This window comes from Nomascus leucogenys, chromosome 22a (assembly GCF_006542625.1).
Source record: "Nomascus leucogenys isolate Asia chromosome 22a, Asia_NLE_v1, whole genome shotgun sequence".
NCBI lineage: Eukaryota > Metazoa > Chordata > Mammalia > Primates > Hylobatidae > Nomascus > Nomascus leucogenys.
Window position 1 is genome coordinate 100,633,350 of NC_044402.1, and position 27,434 is coordinate 100,660,783.

Consider the following 27,434-nt stretch of genomic DNA (forward strand, 5'->3'; position numbering starts at 1 on the left):
GGGAGCAGCACATTGTTTGTTCATATACGAAGCTAAAGAAAACTTCCAAGCCTTTTTTCCTAACAACTGCTACAAAGCCAGGTCTCCTTTGTTCTTTACTTGAGGAGTGAATCATGTGTGCCTACTTAGAGGATTTTACATACATTTATCCTTCTACATTTTGTCTCTTTTTGTTAAATTATTTTTCCTCTTTATCAAGACAGCTTTGAATTCTAAAATTTTTAAATTCGATATATTAGTGATGTGAGACTTTCACTTATTTATCAATTGCACACTTGGAAATGTTACTTTGTCATTGATAAAATGTTGACCAAGATAGGCCAAAGGTAGGGCCCTGTGACATTCTGCAAGAGAATTATTAACATCAGTATGTGAATTTTTTTTTTTAAACTAGCTTGACAGTCTTTCACTTATGTTTACTTTGTTATCCAAGAGCATAGAGTCAGGGAAAGACTTAGTCAAATGCCTTAGTAATGAGATCATTATTGGTCTACTTATTGCCACTGAGTAGAACCCCTATGATAAAGAATAAAATTCATGAGAGTAATTTTTAGATTGCATTTTCTTTTGAAAAATTTCTTGAAAAAGCATATCTAAGTCCCTTATTTTTAATGTATCTAAGAGAAAATAATTTTGTAAAATAAAATCAAACTTCACCTATCATTTCAACTCATGAACTTGTTTGGTTCAAAGGAATTGCTATGTAATACATCATTCTATTTTCTTTACAGAATCATTACTTTTAAAAAGAGTTGGTGGGGTGACAGGAAATTACTCCATAGGTGTCACTCCAACACATCATGATATTCTCATCTCCTGGGACAGAGAGTCGTCAGGCTGAGGCATGTCCAAACAGCGTGCCAGCCTGTGTAGATGGCTCCATGACAGTATCGCTAATGTGACCATGACAGAGAGAGCTCTGATGGCATTGTGTCACTACTGGATGTGTTTTCACTAAGCTGAAAATTCTGTATTATTTGAAAAGAGGTTTATTTTTCCTCCCACACAAATTCTTGGACTCTTATATTAATGTCAAATAGCTGTCAAGTAACACATATGGTGCTTTCTGTGCTATATTTTATTGTACTCATGTACAAAATAGTTTTTTTAAAAACATGTTCTCTGCCTTGGACTACATAGAAAAAAATAAAAGAACAGTATTCTTAAACACAAATCTATAATATATCAAGGAATAAATGATTGCTTCATAAAAATACTAGTATTTGTGTCATACTTTATATTTTTCAAAGTACTTTCATGCATTTTCTTTTTTGAAAAAAATCTGATGTTAAAAATAATACATACTCTGAATTTGGAAGCTACTGAAATGGATAAAAAATTAAAAGTCAGCTAAAATTCCGCCTCTCAGAGATTGTCACTGTTAGCATTTGGTGTTTCCCTTTCAGATGTGCATTTGTGTGAGGTTGTGAGTGTGTGTGCATGTGTATATTTGTGTGTTTTAAACTAGCTCTTGGTGGACCCAGGACATTTGTACTGAAGAATCAGCATGACATAGTCGGTAAAGGGTTTTGGAATCAGGCACTTGGAGATTTCAGCCCTGGCTATGCAACTTACGTAGTGACTATGAATTCCTTAAACTCTCTAAACCTTAATTTCTACTTCTATAAAATGGGGATAATAATAGTATATACCTAGTAAGTTTATTGTAAAAATTAATAAGATAATGCAGATAAAGTACATAGCATGGTTCTTGGACCATAGCATATGCTCAGCAAATGTGAACTATTTTTATTATGCAGGTTTTCTTTTCTGCTTTCTTCACTTAAATTCTAGGGTAAAAATTTCTTTGTCATAAAATATTATTTGAAAAATATTTAGAATGACTGCATGAATTTCAGTATATGAATGTACTTTAATGTTATTCTATGGATAAACAATTTTTAATTTATTGTGATCACAAAGAACACCACAGTTAATATCCTTTACATTATGTTTTGTGAATAGACAACAAATTAAAAATGAATTACTAATCGCGTTTTATGGAGAGGCAGAAAAAAACTGACAGTTCTTTAGTGTCTATTAATGTTCCAGGTTATATGCTATGTTCTTTACAACAAAATTCTCTTTAACTTTCACATCCCCTTTGAGGTAAGTCTGTTACGCCCATTTTTCAGATGACAGAGCTCTGAGGGGAGGTAAGTCGTTCGCTCAAGGTCATAGAGAGATAGTGGCGGTAGAGATGGTGTTTGAAGCCAGCGTCAGATTTCAAAGTTTACGCTTTTTCCATTCTGGCATGTAGTTCATGCCTATCTTTTTGAGGCTTACAGAATGAATAGTTAGCATTGTGCCTTCTACAAAATGTCACTTGGTGCCACGTGAAAGATAGGATGCTTGGCTGGAACGTTTGAATTACTCAATATAGTACCTCTAGTGTGTGTGTATTCTTATATGTTTTGGAATCAAGCCTCATTAAAATAAGGTGTTAACTAAAGGAAATGAAGCATTGATATGATTATTTGATGAAAGGAAACCTCAAGGAAGAAAATATTCATTGAGTTGATAATATAAAACTCTTTGTTTTAGTTGTACGGACTAAGCCAGAATCACTTATCTCCCCAGGAATCAGGGTATTTCACGTAAGTCAGTTTAGGAATTAAGCAATAACAACAGCCAAAGTAAATTGATGCTGTCAAAGGAATTGTATGTTTCATTACTTGTATATCAGGGGTTGAATGTAAAAAAATACCTCTTTAGCCTTAGCTGTAAGCTGATACATCAGGAAAGAGCTGTAATAATTGCTATAGGTATAAGTACAGGTATATGAGAGACAAAGTATACTAGGATAAGCCCCTAAAGAATTATTTGGTGAACTGACAAGTTGTCTTTAAAAAGTCAGCCATTCGGAACATTTCTCTTGGCAGCTCTCAAATCTGACTTACAGTGTGTACTGTGGCAGCCAATTTTGTAGGAAAAATGCATAATTAATGTGAAGATCAAGGTACAGGTATTGCCAGTCAGTACCTAACACACAGTTTCTTAGAACAAAGGAGCAATTGAAGTTGTCTTTTGATAAGGTAATCCTGATTTGTCATTTTGTGGGTTTCAATTCTTAGTAAAAATGGGGGAAAAAACCCAACTCTAGGAGTAATATTTCATATCTGAGAGGTACTTTGTTGCAGAGTTTATAACCAACTGTTGTCTAGTCAAGAAAGCTATCTTTGGTTTTTGAGATCTCGAATTTTTATAGCCTTTGAGCTTGCTCATTTTTGTCTTAGGATTATTCTGGTTTCCCTTCAGTCATTTTAGTTTTTGCAAGGGAGAAACAGTGTCACTCATGGCCCCAAGGCCAAAAAGGCTTCAAATCTCGACAGAACATGACCACCAACTTGGCATGTCGGTACTAGCAAGTTAAATTTGAGCTTACTATGCAACTAGTGAATAGTTAGAACTGTGAACAGAGAATTAGCTATGGGATCTGCAGGTTGGATTTACAGCATGGCTCCATTGTGTGGTAGCTGTCTACCCCTGGGCAAACAACTTTGCTATCCCTGAGAGTCCTCAGCTCTCAAATGGAGATAATGACTACTATATAGTCAGAGATCATTTGGAGGGTCAGATGTATTGAGCAAACCATTGGTTCACCCAAAAGTTTGCTTATGATTTGTTTCTAAGTGATTAATAATGGCTATGGGTCATCCCCCTCAAGCATGAGCCAATATACCATTTAAAATATTTTCAAATGAAGTATGGGAATATTTGTAAGATATATGTAGAAATATATAACTCCTGGGGCTAACCTCACCAGACCCTTCTAACTCTTTGCTTAGACTTTATCCAGTAATAATGGGACAGGCCCTTTTACTGCCCTGGAAACCCCTGGTGCCTAGCTTAGAGTCTCTCAGAGTTTGGATGCTCACACCCAGGGCATATTCCTCTAATGAGGGAAGGGGGCCTTTTGACTTCAATAGGTGGTTCCTTTGATCACAGTAAAGACCTTTATAGAAATAGGCATTTAGATCTATTATGTTGTTCTAAGATAGAAACAAAACTGGTATTTGATGCGTATTTTACCCTTCAATAAGAAAGGCTCAGAGAAAAAGATTGCAAGGTAGAAAAAAGATTTCAGAAGATCACATTACAGAAAATCATAGGCAACTCTTTTATTATTAAAGTAATGCAAGTGCTGGAGGGGACAGGAAAGGGAACAGGAATTTGGGAACTTTGACACTGGGTAGTGTCCGTGCAAAGTTTTTTGGAGGTCTCTCTTGGTTCTTCCCCCCAGTTCTGGTGATGTAGTGAAGGGCTCAGAAACTGCTTCTGGGTCTGACTGCAAGAGAGTAAATCCCCACCCTGGGGCTGCAGTGACTCCCTTATCCTGGGCTGCTATGTTCTGACCTCCTTGGCTTTTATGGCCTCCCAGACAGTCATAGTGGATCGCCCTTTATCTTAGTCCTTTAGGACAACAGGATTTGCTCATTGACCACCCTTGCTTGGACTATACTGTAGGACCTTGAGGGTGTTTCAGGCAATTAATGATTGAAATGTGTCTGTGGAGTTCCTGAGGGATGTAAGTGTGTGAGCTAAGTGCTGGACATTTTAGACAAGCCTATGTGACTGCTTAGCAGTAGGGAGCCCACCCAAGGCCCACTGGTCCCAGGACTCTCTGAGCATGCCAGGTGGTGAGGGTCAACCTGCCTGCTATTCTCATTTGGAATCAATTTCTAAATTTTATTTCTCCTTCGACACAGGGAACTATTCTGAATTTCCCTTCTTTGTTTTGGTACCAAAGCTTTCACTGAGCTCATCAGCTATTTCCTGAGTGTCTCCTCTGCACCAGGCACTATGAGAGGAACAAAGGGAAATCAGGTCTTGAAAGGAAAGAATGTGCGTGCCTTAGGTAAGAAGCAAGATGTGTCTCCAGAGTTGAGAGAAGGGAGAACTGAAGACGCAATGAATTTTTTTCTGTTGTACTTTCTATACAATAAATTGTACTACATAAAAATCTATACTAATACCCATTTGTGTGGCAAATTCCATTATAATGAAAATCTCTGTTATCCAGCAACTTAGGCAAGTATCAGTAGAACACAATTTCAATATAGCAGAAGACTTTGGAGAGTCCCTTGGAGTGAGCTGAAATGGGATTTGACCTATATATTAAGCTTTTCATGGTTTTGATATTTTTCATTTCCATGTGTCAACAAATACCTGCCTTGATATTAAAGCCAGTTAAATCAATATTTCTTGCTGTAGTCAAGGTACAGCAACATATATCCAAGGGCAACAACTCCCCAACAGCCATATTTTGTTGAGTGTATATATTTTATCATAAACCTGATTGAACTACCTTCAGAGGAAAAGGATGAAAACATCAACATAGCTATCATAAAAAAAGAAAAGCCAGAGAAACTATAATCTTGTACCTTACCCCTCATTTAAACAATTCCATAATTAATTTTGCTTTCTTTGATATAAGGAGTGACAACATGGAAATATTTTTATTGTGATAGCTGTGGTTTCTTTCTCTATCCTCAAATAGAGCTGCTTTAATCCTTCTCCCAAATTCCATCCCGTTCAAAGGATTTTTGAGCAGGTACATGTGAGCAAAGTGGCAGGTACAGCCGAATCTAAGAGTCTTGGACTGTAGGAATCTTTTTATTTATTTATTTTTTTAGACAGAGTCTCATTCTGTTACCCAGGCTGGAGTGCAGTGGTGCCATCTTGGCTCATTGCAACCTCTGCCTCCCGGGTTCAAGTAATTCTGCTGCCTCAGCCTCTCCAGTAGTTGGGGCTACAGGTGCACACCACCACGCCCGGCTAATTTTTGTATTTTTAGTAGAGATAGGGTTTCATCATGTTGGCCAGGCTGGTCTTGAATTCCTGGCCTCAAGTGATCTGCCTGCCTTAGCCTCCCAAAGTGCTGGGATTTCAGGTGTGAGCTACCGCCCCTGGCCAGACTAGGGATCTAATAATCAAATAATTGTAATGGGAAAGAGAGTGGAGTAGAAGCCCATTTCTACTTACTCTTTCTCTGAAGTTTTAACTGTTTGATGATTTCTGGAAGTCACCTATTACAAACTCAGTATTTCTATAAACAAATAGTCTGATGCATCAGTTTATAAACACCAACACATTTATTTACTATGTGTTATCAGAAAAGCCTCACTTATCTTCCGTGTGTTCTTTGACTAGGTGAGTACTTACCATTTATTGGGCTCCTACTCTGTGCTAAGCACTTAAAATATTTCACCTCTCACAGGCAAAATGATGCTCAAGGCACATGCTGTTGTTTATATTTTCCAGATAAACGTGAGACTTCAGCTGCTAAGTAACTTATCAAAGGGCACCAAGGTAGAAAGGGTATAGTCTGAGGTTTGAACCCAAGTTTGTCTGATTCCAGAGCCTTTTCACTTTTTTTAGAGATGGGGTCTTGGGCTCTTCACAGATGCCATCATAGCACATAATAGCCTTGAACTCTGGGCTAAAGCTATCTTCTTGCCTCAGCCTCCCAGGTAGCTGGAGCTACAAGGGCTTGCCACCATGCCCAACTCCTTTTCACTTTTTTAAGGCTGTTTTCCATAATATATTCTGAGATTGAAAACAAAAATTCAGATTGTTAAAGTAGTACACACTCACTATAGAAAATTTAGAAAGCAGAGAAAATTATTAAAAAGAAGAAAAATTACCTATAATCCTTCACCCTAGGGATTATCACTACTGCAATTTCAATCGTTTTTCTTTCTAGGCTTAAGAAAGCTATTTATCCAAATGAGCATTGTTTCTCAAAGTTGTCCTCTTTGAGGAAAGTTGTCCTCTTTGAGGAAAGTTGTCCTCTTTGAGGTTTGTGCATGTATTCCAACAACGTTGCCATTGCATAAAATAATTGTGGAATCCCTTTCAGAGCCAGTTTAGGAACCACCTTTTCGATAGACTCCCACGCACAGGTTACTTTGGTAGAAACATAGTAAAGACAGTATAATCTGCTACCTGAAAACCTATCAGAATAGTGCATGATCTGTTTGACCATTCTTTTTTTTTTTTCGAGGTGGAGTCTTGCTCTGTTATCCAGGCTAGAGTGCAGTGGTACAATCTCGGCTCACTGCAACCTGCAGCCTCTGCCTCCCCGGTTCAAGCGATTCTCCTGCCTCAGCCTCCCAAGTAGCTGGGATTACAGGCGTGTGCCACCATACCCGGCTAATTTTTTTTTTTTTTTTTTTTTTTTTTTTAGTAGAGATGGGGTTTCGCCATGTTGGCCAGGCTGGTCATGAACTCCTGACCTCAGGTGATCCACCCGCCTCGGCCTCCCAAAATGCTAGGATTAGAGGTGTGAGTCACCATGCCCGGCCCTGTTTGGCCATCCTGTACCTTCTGAAATCCTATGCTGCAAATATTTAACCATCCTATTAAAAATGCCATCATTGAGCCAGGTGTGGTGGCTTACACCTGTAATCCCACCACTTTGGGAGGCCGAGGAGGGCAGATCTCTTGAGGTCAGGAGTTTGAGACCACCCTGGCCAACATGGTGAAACCCCGTCTCTATTAAAAATACCAAAATTAGCCCAGTGTGGTGGCATGCGCCTGTAATCCCAGCTACTTGAGAGGCCAAGGCAGGAGGATCACTTGAACCTGGGAGGCAGAGGTTGCAGTGAGCCGAGATCATGTCACTGCACTCCAGCCTGGGTGACAGAGCGAGACTCCATCTCAAAAAAAGAAAAAGCTATCATTGCCCTCTCTTGGGTCGTAAATATCTTGTGCTGACTTCTATTGTAGTGGCGGATGGAATTTACCAAAATGCTGCTGCTTTCCACGTCAAAGATTGATGGATATTTTGGGGAATGTCTGAAAGTCTTTATTAAAAATTTAATCCATAAATGTTTAATATCTCATTTGACAACTCATGTTATTTATTACTTTGTCAACACAACGTTTGCCTTTTGTGGGGCATAAAGAAAATTAGAAAATTGTTTTTGTCAAAAGTGTGAAAAGCATATTTTAAAATCAATTCCTTTTTAATGGAAGTATTACACTCACTAAATTATTACCCTCCAAGGAGTTTTTGTGAAAGCAAATGTATCTAGGTGAGATGAGCTGAGCTTTATATAAAGTCAGTTGCATTTGTGTAGAAGTAAATGTTTACCGTAGAAGCAGGCGCGTACACACACACACAGACACACACACACACACACACACACACAAAAGATTTCTATCAAAATAGCCTTTGGTTAAAGTAAAGAAAGTCAATTAAGTACCAGCTGAGTTCTTGTCACTTTGGTTTGTTGCATACAACACTGCTAACTTTTAGAAAACAAATCTAACTTCCACCCAAGCATCCCATTTGTTGTCTTGTTTCTGCCTTATTTTTCACAGACATTCTTACCCTCCCCAGCTGCTTAGCATGACACCCTAGCCCTTCCCAGTCTGCTGGACACTTGGGGCACGTGGATCCTGGATGTTAGACTGGTGCAGATTGGGACAGACCAAGTGTGTACAGTTGTCCTCAGGGCTGCATTCTTCCCTTGTCTTCTGGTTGCCAAGATTTCATAGGATGAGAATTCACCATGCTTATGGAAGTCATTACAAAGTGTAGGCTGTGTCCTGTGTTATATCTTTGGCATTATTCATGGTGCCTAACGTTGTGTTCAGTCAATGTTTGTTGGCTAAATGAAGGGTTATAATACATTTTTTCAAAACTGGACTGGTAGGGAGAAAAAGTTAGTCCAAAAGAAAGTCACAGTTGTAAAGTAGAATCTCAGGGCTTAAAGTCTTTAGGTCAATCCTCTTATTTAAAGATGAAGCCCAGAGAGGTCAGCTGGCTTGGAGAAGGTCACCCAGAGAGTTGGTGCCAGAGCCAGGAACAGCATCTTGTGTCCTGAGGCCCCATCCCCTTCTTTCCAGTGCCTCCCTTGCGGTTGTTCTCCAGTCATTTTGTGGAGGTCAATCTTCTGAGCCTCGTAGGACCAGTTAGCAGAGCATTTGAATCCCCACACAGTGCTCAGCAGAGCATTAGAGACATAGGCATTCTTAAGAAATGCGTGAAGTGATGGGTGACCCAGTGAGTGATTGATTGGTTGACTTATGACCTTGGCACCCATCTTTCCACCTAAGTGGTTACTGGTTGAATGGTGAGTTCTTTGGGATTGTGTGTACTTCATAGGATATCTTTTGGAGAGGAGAGGATTATAACAAGAAGAACAATAGCTAACATTAAATTGGACAAGATATTTTGGTGAATAGTCCAGGCCCTGGAACTTGATTGCCAGCTACATTTTCATGAGACAGGTGATTTGAGCTCTCTGGTGCCTCATTTTCTAACACCTGTAAAGTGCCAGTAATACCAGGGCCTACCTCAGAGTATTGAAGAGTTAGCCTATGTGAAGCCCTAGGACAATGCTAGACACTTCCTCAGCAGGCAATAAATGTTAGCTATTGTTGGTGTATTTCACTATTATATGCTAGGCAGTGTGCTAAATGCATTACACATGTTATATATCATTCAGTCAACAACTTTGTGAGGAAGGTTCTATTATTATCCCCATCTTACAGTTGAATAAACTGAGGCACAGAGAGGTTACTCCACCTACCCAGAGTCACATAGCTGTTAAGTCATGGGTGAGGACGAATTCCCTGTCTGCTTGACTCCAGATCCTGTGCTTGGATTTTGAGTGTGATGGGAAATGGGTGATGTGGCTACTAATTTGAGACCTGCCTGACTTCCCAAATTTCCATTTTTCCTAGAGCTCTTCAGAACCCAGGCTGCTTTCAGGAACATTGCTGTGGATTCCCAGGTGAGTAGAGATGGTCCTTCCCTCTCTGTGACCTCCTCCTGCTGCCATGGCCAGCTGTCCCTATACCTGCAGCTGACTCCTGGGAGCCTTGTCACAGCCTTTGGCCTCCTCTGCTGCCTCTCAGGGCTCAACACCAGAGTTCTCTTTTAGAGTGTGTTCACTGAAGTTATTCCTGATAGGGCAGTGGGGTCTGGTGGATGTAAGTCAGCCCCACCCCACCCACATCCCCCTTCCCCACCTGCCTTGCCATGTCTGTGGATCTTTAGAGTAGTTTCATGCATATGAAATACTTTGAAGTACCAAAAAAAAAAAAAAAAAAAACACACAGGGCTTTTAAAGACATTCTTGTGATTTAGAAAAGAATTATGGCTAAGAGTGGTGGGCTCTGGAGCCAGACTGCCTGGCTTTCCCTCCTCAAGTGATAGCCACTGTTGCTGTCATTGTCCTTCTTATTGAAGAACGTGCTCCCATGATTGCAGGAGTCTGACTTGGAATTGACAGTGCTCAGTCAGCATTGAGTAGGGAGTAGGACGCAGACTCCTGAGCCAGACAGCCTGGCTCTGCATCCTGCCTCTGCTGCCTAATAATCGTGCAGTCTTCACATGTCACTTACTTTTCTGAGCCTTGGTTTCCTCTTCTTTAAGATGGGGATAATTATACCCATCTTGCAGAATTGTCGAGATGTTTTCAAGCTCATGTATGCAAGGCAAACTTACACAAAATTGATGTTCAATAACACGGTAACTGTTATTGTTAATCAGTATTGGTATTTGAATAGGGATATCAAAAGTATTTGCTGAACAGAAAGCATGTTGTTTTAGGTCCATATTTTCCTTGAAAGTATTTTTATTATCATTTTTAAAATTTTTCCCTCCAATGGTCTTATTTAAATTAATTTACTTAACAAGCTGTATATTCCTTGTGGGAAGATCATCCTTGGTCCAGACCCTGTTAAATAATCATAAATTCCAAATTGAGATAGTCCAAATTAATGAGGTCTTATTGCCTCCTGGATATTTCCATTAATGTTTGATATAAACTTGATTCTTTTTCCATAAATGCAAAACTTTAGTGGTAAGATGATTGTAACTTTTTGAAAAGAGCCATAAATATTGGTGGGAGTTGGTTGTTTTCCATGAATAGAATCGAATATTTTACTTCCTCATATTTGAATCACAATGAAAGCACTTTCAGTTGTTCAAAGAGAATTAATATAGAAACAACTGTTGATTTTCTGTCTTTCTGTCTCCATACACATGTGTGCATGCACAGGCGCACACACTGCTTAGTTTTCCTTTGGTTAGGCAGCTGAAGAGTTACTATGTAAATCCTGGCAGCCTTCTACCCATCAGACAAGCAAGGGCACAATCAGTTCCTGTTTTCTTGAAACGTATACCAAATAATCAGAAACTCTGATTATACTGCTGGAAGGCAACAGCTTGATGGAAAGATGTACCAGTTGAAAACAATTCTGATCATATTTTTGTCAGGAGAATGAGATGCCTCCAGCTGCCTGTCACTAATCATATTAGAGGTAGAAAGCAGGAATGTTTTACCCTGCAAAAGATTACTCTAATCATGTGTTGGAACGCTACTTGTACTGGCTGCTTATCCCAGAACAGTGACATTAGACATCCCTTCTGTAACTGGTCTTGCCAGTTGGTAGTAGTCTAAACCATATGCCACATGAGCACACTTTAGGAATTTTCTAATTACAGCTCAAAGGCTTTACTTTTATCTTTTTATGCTTGTACTGCAGACATCACTGATTGAAAATGATTTCCCCCTCAGCATAATCCTATTGCCAGCAGTTATGAAAGACTAGGAAGATGGCAAATGAAGCCCACGATAACTGAAGAGGTGTCCGAATTCAATTAGGAAGAGGCCTGTCCCATGTGGACACATAAGCCATATAAATCCATTTTAATTGTGAGCTGTGATACTTATCTGGTCATGTTTATTTTGGATGCAAGTGCCAAAGCTGGATTTAGACCAGAATTCCCGATCTTCAAGTTCTAATGACTAATTTGGGTATCCACTGAATCCCTTAATTCATTTCTTAATTTGTTCTCCCAGAATTAGAGAGTTGCTTGGTTACAATCATTTTCACAAATTTCTCATGGATCAAAATAAATGTACATAGATGTTTTTCCCCCTAGGATTCACACATTTTGCTCTGATCTCAAGGAACTATTCTTGTTGTTATCAAAATAACAATAACAATGCCAACAATAACAACAAAACTAACATTTTGCAAGGTAGTGTGGGGAATATAGACCGAGGCTCCAGGAGGAATGATTTTGAGTCACAACTCAGCTACTTAACAGCAGTGGGACCTTGGTCAAGTTAGTCCCCCTCTCTGTGCCTCAGTTTCTTCTTGTAAAATGGGACAAATGAGAGTATTCACCTCACTGGGTTGTTTTGATGATGATTAAACAAGCCCATATATGTAAAGTATAGGTAGGTTGATATGTGGAAAGTCCTGGCACAATAAAAAATGTTAGTTATTTTGTTGTTATTGGTAAGACAGTGGTAGACCAGAGGCAGATTTTGCTCATACCACAGTATTGTCATCTAAGTATGTCCCATTTCCACAGTCCACTTGGAGAACACTTATGATGGTAATGAAAACACTGGAGACTCTGAATTTGGAATTAATCTCTATTATTTGTGCTTGTACTCCTTAGTTTGGCTACAGAAATAACGTTTTTTGGCTTTCCAGGCTTGATCAGTATTGAACTTGGAATCCTTGTGGTGCAAAATTGCTTTAAAATTTGAATGAACATTTTGTTCTCTTGGTATGCACAATATTAGCCCTCATTAAGAGGAAAAATTTTATTACAATATGTAAAACGTGTGTGTGTGTGTGAGAGAGAGAGAGAGAGGGAGAGGGAGAGACAGAGAGGAAAGAGAGATTTGGAAGAATCAGCTTTAATAAGTTTACTGGAAATTTTCAAGCTTTTTTTTTTTTAGAGAGACAGGGTCTCACTCTGTCACCTGGGTTGGAGTGCAGTGGCGCTAACACGGCTCACTAAAAGTTCAACCTCCTGGGCTAACACAGTTCTCTTGCCTGAGCCTCTGGTGTAGCTGGGACCACAGGTGCATGCCACCACAACTGGCTAATTTTTTTTATTTTTTATAGAGACGGTGGGGGGGGTCTCACTTTGTTGCCCAGGCTGGTCTCAAACTGCCGGGCTTAAGCGATCCTCCCACCTTGGTCTCCCACAGTGGTGGGATTACAGGTGTGAGCCACCATGCCTGGCCCAAACTATTTTTTAATACAGTAAAATGCATTTATTGTCATGGCTTAGATTTAGTGAATGTGTAGGAGTGAAGGTCTACTGAGAGGATAAATCTAGTAATTTAATGAGCTTTCTTCATAGCTTTGTAAGAGTTAATTATGATTTCTTAATTCATTGCCCAAAGAATGAATTACTGGAATTTATTAGTTTTTTTTTTTTTTTTGAAAAAAAAAAAAAAAAAAAAAAAAAAACTAAGTTAACTGCCTGTGTGTGTCTGTGTGTGTGTATGTATGTATCTATGTATTCTAGAGAAATATATACTTATATGCATCCAGAGATGTGTGAAATATTCTCTATCAGTAGGAGAATAGATTAATGAATTGTGGTGTAATCATATGCTAGAATACTATACAGCAGTAAAAAAATGAACTAGAGCTATACACAATAACATGGATATATCCCACAGACATGATGTTGACAGACAGAAGATATGGCCTGGATTTGGTAGCTCATGCCTGTAATACCAGCCCTTTGGGAGGCCAAGGCTGGGGGGTTGTTTGAGCCTAGGAGTTCAAGACCAGCCTGGGCAACATGGTGAATCTCTTTTCTACAAATACAAAAAAAAAAACCTTAGCTAGGTGTGGTGGTGTGTGCCTGCAGTCCCAGCTATTCGGGAGGCTGAGGTGGGAGGATCAATTGAGCCCAGGAAGGAAAGACTGCAGTGAGCCGAGATCATACTACTGCACTCCAGCCTGGGTGACAGGGCAAGACCCTGTCTCAAAAAAAAAAAAAAAAGAAAAGAGAGGGAGAGAAGGAAAAGACACAAGATTACATAGCAGTCTTTTTTTTTTAGGTTTTTGTTATTGTTTTTATTTTATTGAGACATGATATTTTACATATTTATGGGTTACATATGAGTGTTTGTTACATGTGTAGAATATGTAATGATCAAGTTGGGAGTTTGGGGTACAAGTGTTTTTTTTTTAATTTTTAAAAAATTTTTTAATTTTTATTTTATTTTATTTTTATTATACTTTAAGTTTTAGGGTACATGTGCACAACATGCAGGTTTGTTATATATGTATACTTGTGCCATGTTGGTGTGCTGCACCCATTAACTCATCATTTAACATTAGGTATATCTCCTAATGCTATCCCTCCCCGCTCTCCCAACCCCATGACAGGCCCCGGTGTATGATGTTCCCCTTCCTGTGTCGAAGTGTTCTCATTGTTCAATTCCCACCTATGAGTGAGAACATGTGGTGCTTGGTTTTGGTCCTTGTGATAGTTTGCTGAGAATGATGGATTCCAGCTTCATCCATGTCCCTACAAAGGACATGAACTCATCATTTTTTATGGCTGCATAGTATTCCATGGTGTATATGTGCCACATTTTCTTAATCCAGTCTATCATTGTTGGACATTTGGGTTGGTTCCAAGTCTTTGCTATTGTGAATAGTGCTGCAATAAACATACGTGTGCATGTGTCTTTATAGCAGCATGTTTTATAATCCTTTGGGTATATACCCAGTAATGGTATGGCTGGGTCAAATGGTATTTCTAGTTCTAGATCCCTGAGGAATCACCACACTGACTTCCACAATGGTTGAACTAGTATACAGTCCCACCAACAGTGTAAAAGTGTTCCTGTTTCTCCACATCCTCTCCAGCACCTGTTGTTTCCTGACTTTTTAATGATGGCCATTCTAACTGGTGTGAGATGGTATCTCATTGTGGTTTTGATTTGCATTTCTCTGATGGCCAGTGATGATGAGCATTTTTTCACGTGTCTGTTGGCTGCATAAATGTCTTCTTTTGAGAAGTGTCTGTTCATATCCTTCGCCCACTTGTTGATGGGGTTGTTTGTTTTTTTCTTGTAAATTTGTTTGAGTTCTTTGTAGATTCTGGATATTAGCCCTTTGTCAGATGAGTAGATTGAAAAAATTTTCTCCCATTCTATAGGTTGCCTGTTCACTCTGATGGCAGTTTCTTTTGCTGTGCAGAAGCTCTTTAGTTTAATTAGATCCCATTTGTCAATTTTGGCTTTTGTTGCCATTGCTTTTGGTGTTTTAGTCATGAAGTCCTTACCCATGCCTATGTCCTGAATGGTATTGCCTAGGTTTTCTTCTAGGGTTTTTATGGTTTTAGGTCTAACATTTAAGTCTTTAATCCATCTTGAATTAATTTTTGTATAAGGTATAAGGAAGGCATCCAGTTTCAGCTTTCTACATATGGCTAGCCAGTTTTCCCAGCACCATTTATTAAATAGGGAATCCTTTCCCCATTTCTTGTTTTTGTCAGGTTTGTCAAAGATCAGATAGTTGTAGATAAGTGGCATTATTTCTGAGGGCTCTGTTCTGTTCCATTGGTCTATATCTCTGTTTTGTTACCAGTACCATGCTGTTTTGGTTACTGTAGCCTTGTAGTATAATTTGAAGTCAGGTAGCATGATGCCTCCAGCTTTGTTCTTTTGGCTTAGGATTGACTTGGCAATGGCGGCTCTTTTTTGGTTCCATATGAACTTTAAAATAGTTTTTTCCAATTCTGTGAAGAAAGTCATTGGTAGCTTGATGGGGATGGCATTGAATCTATAAATTACCTTGGGCAGTATGGCCATTTTCACAATATTGATTCTTCCTACCCATGAGCATAGCAGTCTTATTAAAAAACAGACAAAACTAAACTCTGTTGCTAAGGTGTGTATATTCAAGTGGCTGAAACAATAAAGAAAAGCAAGGAACTTATTACTGAAAGAATCAGATACCAAGATAGTGCTTACCTGAAGCGGGAGAATGGTGTGAACCCAGGAGGCAGAGCTTGCAGTGAGCCAAGATTGCGCCACTACACTCCAGCCTGGGCGACAGAGCAAGGCGCTGTCTCAAAAAAAAAAAAAAAAAAAAAAAAAAAAGATAGTGCTTACCTCTAAGACAGGAAAGAGAAGGGACCTGGAGGGCTTCCAAGGGCACTGGCAATATTGTGTGCTTTGATGGGGCTGGTAGTGATGTGGGCAAAATAAATGAATTTTTAAATCTACTTTCCTGTTAATGAGTTATAGTAATAATTTAAAAAGTTAAAAAGATAAACAAAGTAACTATCTCTTTGGTCTGGCTTAGTTCACACCTTGTGTTCACACCTGGTTTTAGATCTAGAGATTTCTGTGATTATAACTGGCTTTTAGAAGTAAATGACTGTGTCACTGCATGGCAAAGTGGTCTCCAAAGTGGGATATGCACCCCAGGGAGCACTTGAGAAGACTCATTTGGGTAGGAAAAGAAATTGATTGGGGCTTGCATTTACATTCATTTTGTTATCATGAAACATTATGGTAACTGATGGCAACTGTATTGACATTGGCACCATCCGTGAGTCCACATATCTGGGTGGTTAAGTATTGCCTGGGGCATAGGTGAGGTCTCCTGAGCAAAGAATGGGAGTGCCCAGCTCAGGGGCTTCCCAGTGGCTTCCCCACTGTTCCATCTGTCTTGGTTATATTGTGAAATATATTGTGCCTAGTTAACTGGATTTACGAGTTCTATATTTTAGTTTTAACAAAACCTCACAAACTAGCAGAATTTTTAAAAGATTCTGGAAAGAATTCTCATAAGTTGAAGACAATTTTAATATTGCAAGCAAAAAAAGAATGGCAAAGCTTTGCATGAACTTTTTGTCAGCCACATTATGAGTTAATGACAGGGACCACTGAATCAAATCTGGCAAGAAACTGGCCACCAAAATTTTATATCTGGAAAACTAAGGGATTTATATTCACCTCATTTAATCATGAACTTCATCCTGTACGTATTGCCTTGAGATATTATGATTAGCAAACATTGTACCCATTCTGTCATCATTTTTCCATGTTTTATAAGGTATATAACATATTAATACAATAATACATGTATATGAATTATAAAAAAAGACACATACAAAACATGTGAGTAGAAAATAACTTGGATACTACTGTCATGTAGTTCAAAGGCTACTTACCGCTCATAGTTAAAATGTGTGGAAAAGTCTGCATATCACAGGCAGGTTCATCATACCATTAAAAGATCTTAATTTTTTTTTCTCTTGTGAACCTATTAAAGTGTATTCGATTGTATCACAGCCATTTCTAAAACAGATGTGTACTGCTGTTCCTCACACCAAATGTGTATCCAATACATAACATTGGTTCTACCAGAACTTAAGTAATTACTAATAATATTTCAAGGATGGAAATGATTTAAATGTTCATATGTATGAAAAATTGATGAATAACTCCCAAAACAAGTTAAATGATTCTTTCAGTATTGCCCCTGACAAGTTCTAAATGTTAGTGTATTGTCCCCTTTGGATCATTCATTTTAAAGCTGTGAAGAGTGTTGATTCCTTGTTTTTCGAGCACATGTACATATGAAACAACCAAATTTCATATTGTTCATACTTAGTGAAATTTTTTTTCTATTAAAAGAAAATGTCTTTCTTAGAGAAAGCAGATCGCTGAAGAGACAGATATGGTAATAACGATCATTAGTTTACTTAGCCTTGGTTTTCCACAGTGTTGAGTTATAATGTAATCTATAGTTCATCTTTTTAACCAACTCTCAATACGTTATCAACCCAGTGCCTCACAATGTTTACAAGGATGATTTATTATTCGTCAGATTTTAAGTGCTAACCTATGAAATGTTAAACTTCTATTGGCAGCCACTGCAGGAAGGTTTGTAGGTGTCCTGACTAATATTTTGAAAGACCAGCATTAGCAGTAAATCACAGCATACAAAATTTTTTAATAAAGTAATAGAAAGGATTTTGCATTCTGGGTCCTCTAAGCCTTGGTATTTGGAAGTTAGTTATGTGGGAAATTAAAGGGGTAAAACATTCTCAGGCTTTAACCCTTGAACTCTGGGCCAGCCGTAGTCAGTAGCAAAAGCATCTTGGTAGCTTTGTTCTCCTAACCCAGAGATTTCTTGGCTATGGGAACTGACAGAGTGCCAAGTATAGGCCTAATTGCATTCCTTGTTACTGAGAAAAAAATCTCAACGGAATTTTCCTTTTCTTTCAAAGGGGTACCTGGGCATTTTCTGGGATAGCAAAATTGTTTATAAGATGTTTGCAAAATGTTCTGAAAAGAGAACTTGAAGAGGGCTCTGACAGCTAGTTGAAAGGCATGTGTGGCCTACCTAGAGCAGCGGAGAGAGTTAGGGAGATGCAATTTAAAACGTGAGAGAGATGTGGCTTTGTCCTCTAAAAGCTTGCTTGCTCCTTGATGCACAAGCTGATGGCCTCTCTTCTTTTTCTTTCTCTATGTTCTGTTCAAAGATTTAGCAAGATATTACATAAGATATTCAGCTAGCCCCATAATAGACTGCCAGCTGTCTAGGTTCTGCTTTGTTCACCAGTATTTCCTGTGCTGTGTCCACTGCCTAATACATAAGACATACTCAATTAGTATTTGTTGAATGAACATATATATTCAGGTATTTTCTTCTGTTATCTATATATTGGTGATTAATATATTGAACCAGATATACTCTGAAACAAATTAACTTTTTTGTTGTTTTTTGAGACAGGGTCTCACTCTGTTGCTCAGGCTGGAGTGCAGTGGTCCAATCATGGCTTACTGCAGCCTCAGCCTCCTGGGCTCAGGTGATCCTCCCACCTCAGCCTCCAGAGTAGCTGGGAATACAGATGTGTGCCACCACTCCTGGCTAATTTTTGTATTTTTTATAGAAACGGGGTTTCACTATGTTGCCCAGGCTGGTATTGAACTCCTGGGCTCAAGCAATCCACCCACCTCAGCCTCCCAAAGCATTAGGATTACAGGTGTGAGCCACCGTGCCCAGCCCCAGATTAACTCTAATCAAGGAATCAGTAGCTAATTTTAGTAGATTGAGATCTTCTAATATATGGAGTTTATATTGTAGTGGGAGGGCCAGACAATGAAGAAACATGTAATGAAATGAATAAACCCAATAGTTACAGCGAGTGATGAGAGCTGCAAAAAACCTGAACAAGGCAAGTGCTGTGATGTAGACCAAGGGCTTGGAGAAACCAAAGCCTGGAACAACCTGAAAGCCTAGTGGTATAGAAGGAATTGATACAACCTTCCCAAAGGCTTAATTTACTCCAGTAGTTAGCATGTACAATGAAAAGATTCATCTTATCACAGCTTTTCTAAATGAAAATAGTTTTGCTGAGTTCTTACCATACTAAGAAAGTCAGTTTCTACTTTATAGAATTTTGTTTTTAACACATCAGTTGGTTAGCACCAGTGCCAAGGCCAAGGGGTTACCTCTCCACTTCACTTCCCTTCTTCTCCAATTTGCACTTCTCTCTCAAAGCCAGACAGCTGTCTCCCAAATGTGCACTGTCAGTCACATAGGAAACCAGATGACCAAAAGAGGGTAGATCAGCACAAATTTCTCGTCAAAGCTGAAAGAAAGAGAGAAAGAACCTCAACGCCAATGCTCTGCTGACTGTGGGTCAGAAGTGTTATCTTTGTATCTCAAGGACAGAAGACTTAATAAAGATTTGGGTACAAAGTACACATCATCCTCCAGGCGTGCCAAACGATGTCAGTCAGAAAGCTGTTCCTTAGGGCTTACAATTTCCCCTTTTTTCTAAATTAAAAAATGCTAATGTGAACTGTTGACTCGCAACAACACATGTTATTATTGTATATAGGGCAAAGAGTAAATAAGACACTTGCCTCATGAAATAACAGTTCATTTTAACTCAGCAAGCTGGAAGTAATTTTAGCTTTTTTTTCTTTTTTTTATGCTTCTTTATGGAAGTAGGCCACAATCATTTTTATTCCACAATTCTTTATAACCCTATAACATGCTTCCTGTTTATGCTTTTAAGACCTGTTTTTAAAGACCCTTAAGGGATATCCTTTAATACATTCCTTTTGAAAGTAATTATTCATCTATAGTATCCCCTTAGAATGTCTGAAGGTTTGAAAATATAGGAACTTCTTAATGAGATGTGTTTAATGGTCTATGCAGAGTATTGAAATGTTTACACCTGGTTTAGTTAACATAAATTATATTTAATTAGTCATTCTGGAAAATAAGTAGATATTTTAGAATAGATTCAGTACCTAAAACCCACCATTTGCTTTTTATGTATAGTATCCATAGATAAATTCAATACGTGTATTTATAGGTTTAAAAACATGCTTGCAATAACATAAAGTCAATTCTTAGGGACTTTTAGAAATAATACAAGGAACATGTCTTGTTGGGGTAAGCAAAAAAACATCCATGTGGGCCAGAAGATCATGTTTATAATTTTTTACAAAGTTTAAAGTGCAATACAAACGTAATTATGTTACTGCTATTTTTTAACGTTTGTGGCATGAAGAACTTCTGGGTTGAATGACAGTCCATAATTTTTTGTTTAAATGCTGAATGTTCCTGTTTAGAGTGAGATTTCCTTTTTCACATGCAACCTTTGTGTCGGGGGTGCCCTAAGTTCCTTAGATGGAATCGTTCACACTGCAGTTGACTTTTCAGCTCTTTAGATGACACTTGTGCCTCCATGTGATCCTTCTTCACATGATGCTTTAGCTGGAAGTCTCATTTATAGAAAAAAAACTCAACCCACGTCACATCTGCAATCTAAGAGCTCCACTGTGGCCATCTCCCCAGTTTCTCCCATGCACTAGAAAAGGGCTGAACAATCGCTCATCCTTGGTATTGGGTGGCCTCTGTTATGGTCCTCTGAAGTATGCTGTGCTCGCAGTTTCTCTGCCCTACACCCTTTACTCTTGCTGCTTTGGTGTCTTCTTATGGCTGGTATGTGTTTTGTAGTTATTCTGGCCACCAGCAGTTTTTTCTGCAAATCCTCTGTCCTGCTGGATATCTCTGTTCCTTCCTGTACCCCCAACAACACATTCTCTTCACTTCAGCCTCTTTTTTTTTTTGCCCTCAATGCTACAAGAAACCAGAAACAAGAAAGCGTGTCTTGGTAATATTCCTCTGCCGATTTTCCACTGCCCTCTTCCCTGGATGAAATTGCTCTTTTCCACAGCACTCTAGTGTTGCCAGCTGCATCTTTGTTCTCTGCTCTTTCAGAGTGCTCACATGGAGGGAGTGCAGCGGGAGGTGGGGAGGGCTGTGGGGAGGCACAGCCCTTTCTGCTCAGAGTGGTCCTCCAGAGAAGTGCTACATTGTCCGGATTGAGGACCTGACCATGGGAAACAGACTCCCTGACAGTCACCATGGGTTACACAAATATTACTTCCATTTGGCTTGACCTTTCATTATGCTTGAAAAAGGGCTGAAAATACTTAAATCATGTATAGTATTTTTCTGGAAACAAAAATAAATGGGGTTCTTTTCAGAAGGCACACTTGAACTTTTGCCCTTCCTCTTCCTTTTTGAGCCATTTTATCCAATTCGTTGTTTTCTTTTATCATGTATTTTCCTTTTGTGAGAAATAGCTAATTTCTCTGCTGATAAAATTATGAATCACAGAAGCAATGTAACTGTTAAAGATAAGGATAGCTCTTGTGGCCCTCAAATACTTAGTTCTGGGAATTCAGCTTTGCTAGTATTTCTTAAGTGCTTACTCTGTATGTGCACGTATGTGTCACTGGTAGACCGACTTCTTAATTCTAAAACTGCTTTAATGCATTATCCCAACCAATTCTCCCAACAGCCCTGCAAGGTGGGTAGTATTATCATTTATCTGTGTTTTATGGATGTACACACGGAGGCACAGTAAAGTTAAGTAATTTCCTCAAGGTCACACGATTAACCCTGGGCAGGGCCTGGATTTGAACCTAGGCAGTGTGACTTCAGCACCTATGTTCTTAACCACTGAACTAAACTCAATAACTCAAATGCGTCATAGAACCTCTGTATTCCTCATCTCTGAAATGGGAATAGTAACACTTACCTTACTAAATTGTGAGGATCAAACAAAATAATTACTTGAGAGGATGCACTTAATTGTGATGTGCTAAAGCATAAGGTTGAAGTCTGGGGGAAATGTTGATATGATGTTTTCTGTTATGAGTCTTATTGGTGAATTTGTCCTTTGCTGCTTGGATATACTGCTGGTTCAGATGAAAAACTGTGGTTTTTTTAAGGCTGTTTTGAAACCACAGGAAGACCTCAGGTTTCACAATGGAAGTAATCCTTTCTTTCCAAAATGGTGGCATTTAGAAGCATTTAGAGGATAGGCAAAATTAACTATATATTTTTTTTTTTTTATAAGACAGAGTCTTGCTCTGTCACCCAGGCTGGAGTGCAGTGGTGGGATCTCAGCTTACTGCAACCTCCGCCTCCGGGGTTCAAGTAATTCTCCTGCCTCAGCCTCCCGAATAGCTGGGACTACAGGCACCTGCCACCATGCCCGACTATTTTTTTGTAGTTTTAGTAGAGATGGGGTTTCACCGTGTTAGCCAGGATGGTCTCGATCTCCTGACTGTGATCCGCCCGCCTCGGCCTCCCAAAGTGCTGGGATTACAGGCGTGAGCCACTGTGCCCGGCCAACTATAACATTTTTAATATGCCAAGTAATCATATCATTGTTTTCCTTTTACTCTAATCCCCCTTTAATGTAGCACTTGACACTCCCTCCCTTTTTTCTAAATCATGCAAAGTAAGTTTTCTTTCCAGTGTCTATTCACCATATACCATGGACTTATCACTAACTATCACTCACTGTGTAATACTGGACCTGGGACCATGTTTTGTGCTGCCAAAGATAAAGATTTAGAAAGGCTGCAGACTAAAATGGCTGTGCTTCAAAATGTGGGACAGGAGACCAGAGCTGCAGAAGAGTCAGCTGGGTGGTATTGGTAGAGGACCTGGAAAGAAAACGCTGAGAAAGACAAGCTTAACAGGAGACTGGTTGTTCTCTTGCAGCTGCTTTACAGGGGAGTGAAGTCTTCCTCCTCGGTCTGATGCTGGGCCTGTCTTCCCTGCTGTGCAGCTCCTCTGTGTCTGTGGGTCTAGTACCTTCATTTCTCATTATGTTTACACAAGTCAGGATGTTGGGGAGCTGAGCCCTTACAGTCCCACGGGGGAAGTGGAGAGCCAAAGGCCTCACTTTTTGTGATTCTTTGGAGGTTTTATGCACCCTAGAAATTTGTGTTTTTCCTGGCGTTTTCTGGGACTGGTATTGCATACCCAGGGTCACCCTGTTTGGGGGCTTTTCCAAGTGGAGTTTGTGATCATAATGAGTTATATTTTTCCTCTTTTCTGGATAAGAACAATATCTTTGCCATTCAGTCTCCAAATATAGCATGTGGTTATGATAGAAGAATATCCTTATGTTAGGAAAGAAGTTGGCAGTCTCAATGAGGCAGAAATGTCCAATTTAGAAAACATGTCTAAAAGGAAAAGCTGCTGTAAGTCCTTTTTGGAATCAGGTGGAATATAAATGAATAAATAAAAAAATTTCAAATAAAATGTGTAGTCTGACAGTACATTCTACTTTCTCTCTTGAAGGTAGGTACCTGTGGATTTTGCGTAAACTTCAGATGTAATTTTTTTGTCACTTCATTAAAATGTCAGACTTCAAACTGATCTGGCATCTAATTGAGAGAATAACTTGGATGGAGATTTTCTAGCTGATGCATGTAATCAGAGCACTACAATAATATTGTCAGGGACTGACCATTTAGAATGTTTTTTAAGAATGTTGGTAAGTGTATAAGAAGAGTACTTAACACAGGGGAGGGAGAAAAGGCATCAGGTCCCAAAGAAAGCCAAAATGGAATGTATGTCAGTCTTGGCTGGAAGTATATAAATACGGAGTATATAATATAAAATCACCTAATTGATTAAGGTGTCTGTAGTTAACATTCATCAGAATTATGGATACGAGCACATCTATTATACTTCACCAACCCAAGGGTGCCTGTTTAGTTTCTCTTCATGTAGTACTAAGCTGATCATAACACTTGATAGGCAAGTAACTCAAGTAAATTGAAGTATATGATGCCTTTTTAGAGGGCAGTTTGTCACTGTGTTTGTTTTTAATCCTTTAAAATGTATTTACTGTTTTATTTCTAGGAATTTGTGCTAAGGAAATAATTAAAGATATGTGGAAAGGTTTTAGCCACAAAGATGTTCATTACATCATTGTTTATAATATGGTAAACAGGAAATTGTTTCAACTACAGATTAGTTAAATATATTCTGTATATGATGTCACAGTCATACAATAAAATACTGTTCAGCCACAGTAGATGCTGTTGTAGATAAATATTGATAATGAAAAGATGTTTATGATACATTGTTAGGTAATAAAATGTTAACAAAAGCCAAGTATGCAATGTGATCATATTTTGCCTAATATATGTATATATTCTTAGAAAATATTCTGGAAATGTATTTAAGAGTTTTTAAAGTTGTTCTCTGGGTGGTAAGATTTGGGGCATTCTTCTATTTTATCTATGTTTTTTAATTTTCCTACTCTGAACATATACTGCTTTCATAATAATCAGGAAATAATCCATAGAGGTTTTTTTTTTTTTAATTTTTATTTTAGATTTGAGGGTACATGTCCAGGTTTGTTATACAGGTAAACTCATATCATGGGGGTTTGTTTTACAGATTATGTCATCTTCCAGGTACTAAGCCTAGTACTCATTAGTTATTTTTTCTGATCCTCTCCCTCCTTCCACCCTCTACACTCAAGTAGGCCCCAGTGTCTGTTGTTCTTTCTTTGTGTCCATGGCTTCTCATCATTTAGCTCCCACTTATAAGTGAGAACACGCAATATTTTGTTTTCTGTTCCTATGTTAGTTTACTAAGGATAATGGCCCCCAGCTCCATCGACATTTACACAAGTGATGTGATTTTGTTCTTTTTTATGGCTGCATAGTATTCCATGGTGTATATGTACCACTTTGTCTTTATCCAGTCTGTCATTGATGGGCATTTAGGTTGATTCTATGTCTTTGCTATTGTGAGTAGTGCCGCAGTGAACATTTGTGTGCATGTGTCTTTATGGTAGAATGATTTATATTCCTTTGAGTATATATCCTGTAATAGGGTGCTGGGTCAAATGGTAGTTCTGTTTTTAGCTCTTTGAGGAATTGCCACACTGCTTTCCACAATGGTTGAACTAATTTACACTCCTACCAACAGTGTATACATGTTCTTTTTCTCTGCAACTTTGCCAGGATCTGTTATTTTTTTACTTTTTAATAATAGCCATTCTGACTGATGTGAGATGGTATCTCATTGTGGTTTTGATTTGCATTTCTCTAATAACCAGTGATATTGAGCTTTTTTCCATATGCTTTTCGTTGGCACGTATGTCTCCTTTTGAGAAGTGTCTGTTCATATCCTTTGCCTACTTTTTGATGGGGCTGTTTGTTTTTTTCTTGTAAATTTGTTAAGTTCCATAGAGATGCTGGATACTAGACCTTTGTCAGATGCATAGTTTGCAAACATTTTCTCCCATTCTTTAGATTGTCTGTTTGCTCTGTTGATTGATGGTTTCTTTTGCTGTGCAGAAACTCTCAAGTTTAATTAGATCCTATTTGTTAGTTTTTGCTTTTGTTGCGATTGCTTTTGGCATCTTCATCATAAAATCTTTGCCCATCCCTAGGTCCATAAGAGGATTGCCTAGGTTGTCTTTCACGAGTTTTTATAGTTTTGGGTTTTACATTTAAGTCTAATCCATCTTGAGTTGATTTTTATATATGGGGTAAGAAAGTGGTCCAGTTTCGATCTTCTGCGTATGGCTAGCCAGTTATTCCAGCAACAAAGGTTATTTTAATTGAGAAAAGAAAAATATTTAGGTCAAACCTTATTAAAGTGACTGACTCTGGATAACCGAGAGACTTCATATGAGGCTTTTTGGCTGTATTTGTTTGTAAACATATTTCAGCTGAACATGTGTGCTGTGATTTTGAGAACACTAACTACTCTATAGTACATTTGATTTAGCAGAGATTATTAGCTTTCTTCCTAGACTGCCCTGCAAAATGAAGGAACTCAATTTATTAGGCCAGCTCTGGGGTTTCTTCCTACTCCCAAATCCCAGGTCTACACTTTCTAGGTTTACCCAGAGAAACTGCTGAGTGGGGATTCCCTGCCTTTCTTCTATTTACTAGCTGCCAAGTGATGATCATGTATTATTAAGGACTCATTGTATCATTTGTAGTACACTCAAACTAACCTACTCTGTAGTATTATCCTTGATCTTTTGCTCCTTTGAAGAAAGACCTTCAAAAGACCTAGTTTTTGTATCACTTGTTGATTACTCTAGTTTTTAACTTTTTCGGAGTGCTTATGGTGAGGGTTACATAGCTGAGAGCTGCTCAGTGTTTCAGGGGAGCTTCAGCTGTAGGTGGGAAGCAGTTGAAGCAAACTGTAACAAAGAAGTCACTTCCATCAGAAAATAAAATTCCCACCAGCTGTTAAACCCCTGACAACTTCTCAGCCTCTTCCTTTTGTAACCAGGAGACCTCTGTCTGTCTACAAACCCTGGACCTGGTTTAGTTCAGTGAGGCAAGATGCCATATATTTTTCCTTGTTAATCACTCTTGGCAGATGTCATAGTATTGCTACCACTTTCTCCTCCCTTTAAAAATATAATTTCAGAATGACTTCACAATAAATGTAGAGGTAAATTACAGTAACATCTGGCAGACTGACTTCCTAATTCCATGACTTCTGAATGGATGTTAGTGGAAAGAGTATTATAGCTCCATGAGTTAGGAAACCCATATTTTGATCCTGGCTCTGCTGTGAACTTCTTGGGGAACATTAGAAAGATGACCTAGTTTATTTTAGGTCCAAGTTTTCTCCTCAGGAAAGTGAAAGAGCTGAACGTGGTTGTTTTCAACCTTCCTCTTGGTTCTGAAGTTGTGTGACTATGATCTATAAAGGTCATTTATTGTTGCCTTCATAACTCAAGACCAAAGGCAGAGTGTCTGTTAACACTCCATTTCAGTGACTCCCCTGCCACTTATTTCTCTTGGTCCAATAAACCATTGTTTTTTTTGTTTATCTTCCTTTTCTCATAAAACACTAAATAATTTCAGAGAGAATCTCATTTTGGCATTCTTTATATCCTCTAATGTATGATGTGTCTTTGTGACTACTGAAAAAAATTCTTAAAAGCAGCTACTTCCATTATTCTCTAGTTTTTAAAGCTATCCCCTGAGAACTAAATGTCAATTCAAAGATTCCTACATTTGTTATCATTTCTAACCTAACCTGTAGAAGTCCAAGGCATAGTTTGAAACTGAAGCATTCTTGCCTGGAGACAGTGGGCTCATAAATATGTAGCTTGATTTTTCTCTATAATGTAGGAATAAATTAGGATTTTTAACAACATTTTTTCAGTATCTAAGTTGAATATGCAAAATTGGGCTGCTGTACATGCTTGCAGATCCTGCATTTTTAATTGTAGTTACATTATTTTTCAATTGAGTAATAATTTTCAATGAAGCTACTGCAAAATAACAGGTTGTTGCCTAATGAAA

General features: G+C 38.6%; 1 protein-coding gene across 9 annotated transcripts in view; it reads left to right on the plus strand.

Annotated features, from left to right (window-relative positions):
- The window catches only part of SPATS2L (spermatogenesis associated serine rich 2 like), a 172,526-nt gene that overhangs the window by 14,423 nt on the left and 130,669 nt on the right, over positions 1-27,434 (plus strand). For all 9 annotated transcript variants that reach the window (XM_030803559.1, XM_030803560.1, XM_030803562.1 and 6 more), the window contains exon 2: positions 9,697-9,746. Coding sequence is in view for 2 of the 9 variants with exons in the window: in XM_030803556.1 (XP_030659416.1) it covers positions 9,697-9,746 (50 nt within the window). In the remaining 7 variants the exon portion in view is untranslated. The remainder of the gene's footprint in view (positions 1-9,696; positions 9,747-27,434) is intronic.